General features: G+C 38.9%; 1 protein-coding gene across 6 annotated transcripts in view; it reads right to left on the bottom strand.

Annotated features, from left to right (window-relative positions):
- Positions 1-3122: 3122 nt before the first annotated feature.
- FOXP4 (forkhead box P4) overlaps positions 3123-6000 on the bottom strand; it is a 215572-nt gene continuing 212694 nt past the window's right edge. For all 6 annotated transcript variants that reach the window (XM_070745335.1, XM_070745334.1, XM_070745339.1 and 3 more), the window contains exons 16-17: positions 5177-5343; positions 3123-3647 (exon numbers count right to left, since the gene is read on the bottom strand). In XM_070745335.1, coding sequence (XP_070601436.1) covers positions 3503-3647; positions 5177-5343 — 312 coding nt within the window. In that variant the 3' untranslated portion in view covers positions 3123-3502. The remainder of the gene's footprint in view (positions 3648-5176; positions 5344-6000) is intronic.

Below are 6000 nucleotides of genomic sequence, written 5' to 3'. Positions count from 1 at the left end.
AGAATAAAAGCACCACACAAACAAAAAATATTAAGTGTTTTGGTTTATGCTTCTTGTCTAAGCAAGGTCTTTGGTAAATGGTTAAGCCAATTGCAAAGCATTCTATAGAGGACACCAGGGAGACATTTAAATATGGTCCCAAGAATAAAATGAGGTGTGGTGTGTTCTTAATAAAAGGAGGATAGATACATTTTCTCGAGCTGCTTCTGGAGTAAAGCTGGGACCCAAGAGATGGATAATGAAAGTGTTGAGGTATTCTTAGTGCCTACAATCCTATATTGCCTGTCTTTGTGGTCCTTGAAGAGCAAGCCACTTGTTGACGGTTCTCCAAGGAGGCTCAAACAAGCTAATGTATTTTGATTCACACCCCATTAAACATGATCATCTCCAGTTTTCTGAAGCATAGAGACTGTTCCTCTTGGCCCCCTTAAGCATACAGCCCCTTTCAAATCAGCGTAATTAGCTCATTTTATCTAAATGACAACTTTGCTTGCCTGTTAGGAGCAGTAGTAAACAAAATAGGAGAAAATGCATGTTCAGTAGAGCCCTCTACTGGAATCAAGTCTTGACAAGTTTTCTGTAGTAAGGATTGTGGAATTTCTTGCAGTCATAATTCAGAAATGGAGACACCCCCCCAAATTTTTGGTGTTCTTGATTTTACCTGGATTCAAAATCAATTTGGATTATTTGGATACGTTATTTAGAAAATTGAGAATCTTGGAGGAGGGGAATTTTAGAAAGGAAGTATAAACTTTGTTTGCTAGATGGACAATGCCAAGAATTAGATAAAATGTTTTGAAATTTTACCAAGGCTGAGATTTGAAGTCAAGGCTTTGCTTCCATCCATGGAGAAAAAGTTGGAGACTGGCCAAGATCAGCCAGCTACCATTTCTTTCCTTTTTTAATGCTAGCATGACCCGCCATAGCCCTAGATCTATTTGAAAAACTGAGCAAATAGAGATTACTCTGTGCTTTAGAGTTATTGGAAAGAATAATCCTCAGAATAATCCTCTATCTTTTTTAAAAAAGAAAGATAATTTGATTTGGGTTAAGAAATTTGACACCAATTGTGTACAAACAGAAATTTGTACAGGAATAATGTCCTTTTTTGTGATAGGTAAAAAGGCTCAAGTGCTACTTGATTTATTATAATTTTGTGAGTTAAGAGCATTTTTTTTTAAAAAAAGACAGTCTGTCACCACAGTTGGCCAGCTGCTAAAAAGGGCACCAAGTATGTGAGACAAATGGAGAAATTCTGTATATAAGAAAAAAATGCAATATCCCTCTTCTCCCTTCCCCTCCTAAGTCAAAAATACCAATGTTACATATTACCAACTGAGCTGCATAGTGTTTGGAGCAATGAAAAAACATTATTTAACGACGAAAATCAGAAGAGTAGAAAGGAATCCTAAATTAATCAGAAATATGCTGACAAAGTATTCTTGAGCATCTTAGTTTGGGGAAGTCATTTAACATAATTATCAATGTTGAATGTGACTATTCAAACATAGCTGTGATGATTTATTTTCTTCATGGGCTACAGAATATAGAACAGGAACAGCTGTCTTTTCAGAAAACATCAAATTGCCTGGATCAGCTTGTCTCCAAAATAATGGGAGAAACTCCTATATCCCAATTTGGCCTGAAAATAAATTTCAGATATTTCCTGATGGGAAAGGGAAGCATATGGTGATCTGTTGTAAAAAGGCTTCCTTAGAAACATTAGTATCCATCTTCCTTAAGATATTGGATTCCCAATCACACAAATAACAAACCAGTTTGCCAATCAGCAATTATCAAAGTCTCAGTAATCATGGAGAAGTGTTTGGGTTGTCCTTTCATGAGGACAATAGCAAAGTAGCCTTTGGAAACCTGATGTTTTCTGTCACACAAAATGTTCTTTAGATTAAAAAAAATATTTTGATATGAGGCAGCAGACAATGAGTTGATAAAATCAAGTATGGGGACAAGTCTGGGTCAACACTATTCATCTGACACATTTAATTCTTATTAGTTTTGAAGCATCTTCCCTCCCACATTGGCTTACAGCTAAGAACTAATGAGTAGCACAAGAGTTGTGGGACAGGATATATTTCTACTAGAGAATGTTCAAGGAAACTGTGCTTCTTTACAGTTTTGTTCAGGTTGGTCACAAAGGTGGAGAATTACTTATCTTACATTTATACAGGTATATTGCTTTGAATTCTGTTTGGTCAACCCAGTTTTGGTCTGTTCTCCACAGCCATAAATTTCAGCTTAACCCCCACTTTCCTATCCCAAGTGCTTGAGATGTTGGTGGCTTTGCCAAATCAGCTGTATTTACATCTGTTAAACCTTCCCATTGCTCACACAAGCGATCAAGGAGTCATGCTTTCTGGCTTCAGTATTTGCTCGAACGGAAAAAAAACACAGGATGGCAGCTGATAGAAGCAAGCAAAAGATTCATCTTGCCGAAGTCTCTCCCTGATTCTGTCTCAAGCTGGGCCCCATTATCTTGACCGCTGGCTGCCCATATACAGTATAGGCTTCTGAAAGTTATTTAAAATTATGTGACGGCAGGGAATGGATATTGATTCCTTGATTTTGTGCAGAATAAATTTTTGTGGGTTGAAGACTGGCTGTCAATCATGACTGGTGATAGAAGAATGCTTCTTGAATTTGGAAAGATGCAAACAGAGGTTGGAAAAAAAGAATAACCAAGTGGTTTTATGTGTGGCAGTAACCCCTTGCTATCCTATAATGTACTTAATAAAGTCAGTTTTTCATTTTTTGCCCAGTCAGAAAATGAACATAAATTGCAATATTTAAGACCTTGGCAGGGGTCTTGCTTCCATTGTTATTCCAGTACTCTGAAATGGTGTTACAGTGGCAAGGATGTATGTGTGTGAGAAATGGAGACAGTGCATGTGTGAAAGTAAGAAAAAGTGAGAATAGATTCCTCCTAGTGCAAAGTTCTCAGTGGGATTACCGGCAAACTAATGAAAATTTCCACGGGAAAATAAGGGACATTCACTGAAGCCTTTGGCTTTGATATTGCCCCTTAATGTACTGGATGCTTCCAAAATCTTGATTTGTGGAAACCAGGCATGTGGGTTGAAAATGACAAAACACAGAGCAGACAATACAAGACAGCTTGTTTTTTTTTATCCCCATGAGATGGGGGTATGGGGAGGGGAGGCAGCAAAGAAGTCTTCGGACAGAAACAACCTACCATCCTCGTTTACCAATTACAAAATTTAAAAAAAAATAAGAAAAGGAAAAAGCTCAACTCCGTTTTTTGTTTGTGTTTTCACATCCCCTCTGTGAAAGTCTTTTAAGAGTCATCGGGATGTAAAAAGGGGGAGGGGGGGAGTGTGTTCCTTCAGCAGTGGGTAGGCTCCTGGAAAGCCTTTTGCTTTGTAGAAGTGCCTTAACTAAGTAATGCTGAAGGTCACCTTGAGGAGGTGGGAGCCATTACTTTGTCTCTGGGAAATGATGGGCCCTATGTGAAGATGATGGACCCTTAAGACAAGTCTTCCACTGGCAGTTCCTCCTCTAGGTCTCTGTCATCAGGAATCGTCACATTCTGATTAGTAGTTGCCATGAGAGAAACAGGTCTGTTGTCATCTTCTGTCTCAGCTGGTTCCTCCTTCACATGCACTTGATGGCTGAAGAATAAAATTTTGGAGAACCAGGTAGAATTAGAACAAATACAATAAGAGTCTACAAGAGATTGGCAAGAGCGGTTTCAGATGGAACTATATAGCAGAGCACTAATGGCAAACCTTTTTTAACTTGGGCGCCAAAAGGGTGCGCACGCGATAGCACACATACATATGCATGCCCACACCCATAATGAATTCCTTACCCCCATGCATGCACACAACTCCCATGCTGCACCCCTCCACATGATTACATTTTTGACATTAAAAAATGTATTCTTTTTCTCCATATTTTCTAAACATTGTAAATTAGACGTCTTTGTCAGTACAAGTAATCCAAATACATTTTTCAAGCTGTCTTTTGATGGCTGGACCATAGTGAAAATATCTACCTGTTAGTTAGACTAAATAAGGCAATACAGTGGTACCTCTACTTAAGAACGCCTCTACTTAAGAACTTTTCTAGATAAGAACCGTGTGTTCAAGATTTCCCCCCCTCTTCTTAAGAACCATTTTCTACTTAAGAATCCAAGCCCAGAAAAATTTCCCAGGAAATTTGAGAGCGACACAAAGGCCCGGACAGTTTCCTGCCATTCCCCCTTTAATCCCGGCCATCTCGGGCTTTTCTGGACTCCCAGAAGAGCCTTTCGGTGGCGCTTAAGGAAGCTTTGGCAGTCCAGAGCGAACAAAGCATTTTCCATTCTCTGGGCGTTTGGAGAGGGAATAAACCTCTGCCAGCGCCCAGAGAAAAGAAATGCTCCCTTCGCTCTAGGCAACGACTATCCTCCTCTTCTTCTTCCTCCTCCTCCCACCCAAATTTTGAGCTTTTATTTATTTCCTAATGGGTTTGCACATATTATTTGCTTTTACATTGATTCCTATGGAAAAAAAATGCTTCTACTTACAAACGTTTCTACTTAAGAACCTGGTCATGGAACGAATTAAGTTTATTATTATTTTTATTATTTAGATTTGTATGCCGCCCCTCTCCGAAGACTCTTAAGTTCTTAAGTAGAGGTACCACTGTATTCATTTGCGCTATTAATAGTGTTGCTGGCACAAGTTAAATAACAAACAAACCTATAGATTGCTACAGTAGGCTGAAGGACAGAATTGCAAAGCTTATCTCAGTATTACTAAAAACCTTGTGTGAAAGTCCAGGGCCATGCCTGCTTATTGACAAAAATAAGCAGCTGATGAAGTGGACTGTAATTGAAAGCTCACATGATAATGAATGTCTTAGTCTTTACAGTGTTTCAATGCTTTTTCTTTTTGTTGTGAAAGACTAATATGATTATTTTTTTTGAAAATAATCAACAATGGAAGTTCTAGATCTATTTCAAGTTTGCATAAGCTCTTGAAAAATTCTAAATGGATTCTCTATTAAATCTTAAAGACTTCTGGATCTAGTAATCTCACTTCTGGAAATAACATTGTATTAGCACTTCCAATAAACTTCATTAATTTTCATCAGTATGAAGTAGTAGTAGTAGCAGAAGCAGTAATATCCACCAACACTTTGTTTCTGGGCTTACTTGTACTGCTGTGGTGAAAGCCGGGGGCTGTTGCTGCCATTGCTGTTGACTTGTTCTACAGTGCTGCTCACGTCATCATGTCCTATGTGCAGCATGCCACTAGTTGAGCTTGTGTTGATCATGGTGGGACTATTCAGAAGAGGAAAGTTGCTCTCAGCCAGAGCTGCCTAAACACAAAAAGCAACTGGTATAATTCACAAATGCTTAAAAGAAATCAAATATGACATGTTTGGAAAACAACCCCCGATATTTATTTATTGAGAAAATGGTTAAACCCCTTATTTATTTACTAACAGTACATTTATTTTTCAGAAAAGATCAATGGTTTAGATCAGTGTTTCCCAACCTTGGCAACTTGAAGATATTTGGACTTCAACTCCCAGAATTCCCCAGCCAGCATTCGCTGGCTGGGGAATTCTGGGAATTGAAGTCCAAATATCTTCAAGTTGCCAAAGTTGAGAAACACTGGTTTAGATAAATACAAATGTATTACTTATTAAGAATGCTTACTTTCTACCTTCGCGTTCAGTAATATCAATTATTTATTTTATTTTATTGAATTTATAGGCTCCTAACGGACTCTGGGCAGCGTATGTAAAAAAACCACTATACAATGATTAAAACCCCAACACAAAAAAACCCATTCACCACTTCTAGGCCGGAGCAGAGTGCTTTAGCTCAATGGTGCCAGGCCTGCTGGCAAAGCCATGTTTTTAGGGCCTTCCGGATGGCCAGGAGGGTGGGAGCAGTGCAGATCTCCAGGGATAGCTGTTTCCAAAGAGCCAGCGCTGCCACAGAGAAGGTCCTCCCCCGCGGTCTTGTCA

This window comes from Erythrolamprus reginae, chromosome 3, assembly GCF_031021105.1.
Source record: "Erythrolamprus reginae isolate rEryReg1 chromosome 3, rEryReg1.hap1, whole genome shotgun sequence".
Classification (NCBI taxonomy): Eukaryota; Metazoa; Chordata; class Lepidosauria; order Squamata; family Dipsadidae; genus Erythrolamprus; species Erythrolamprus reginae.
Note: the sequence above shows the minus strand (reverse complement) of the source record. Positions and strands in the feature narration are given on the sequence as shown.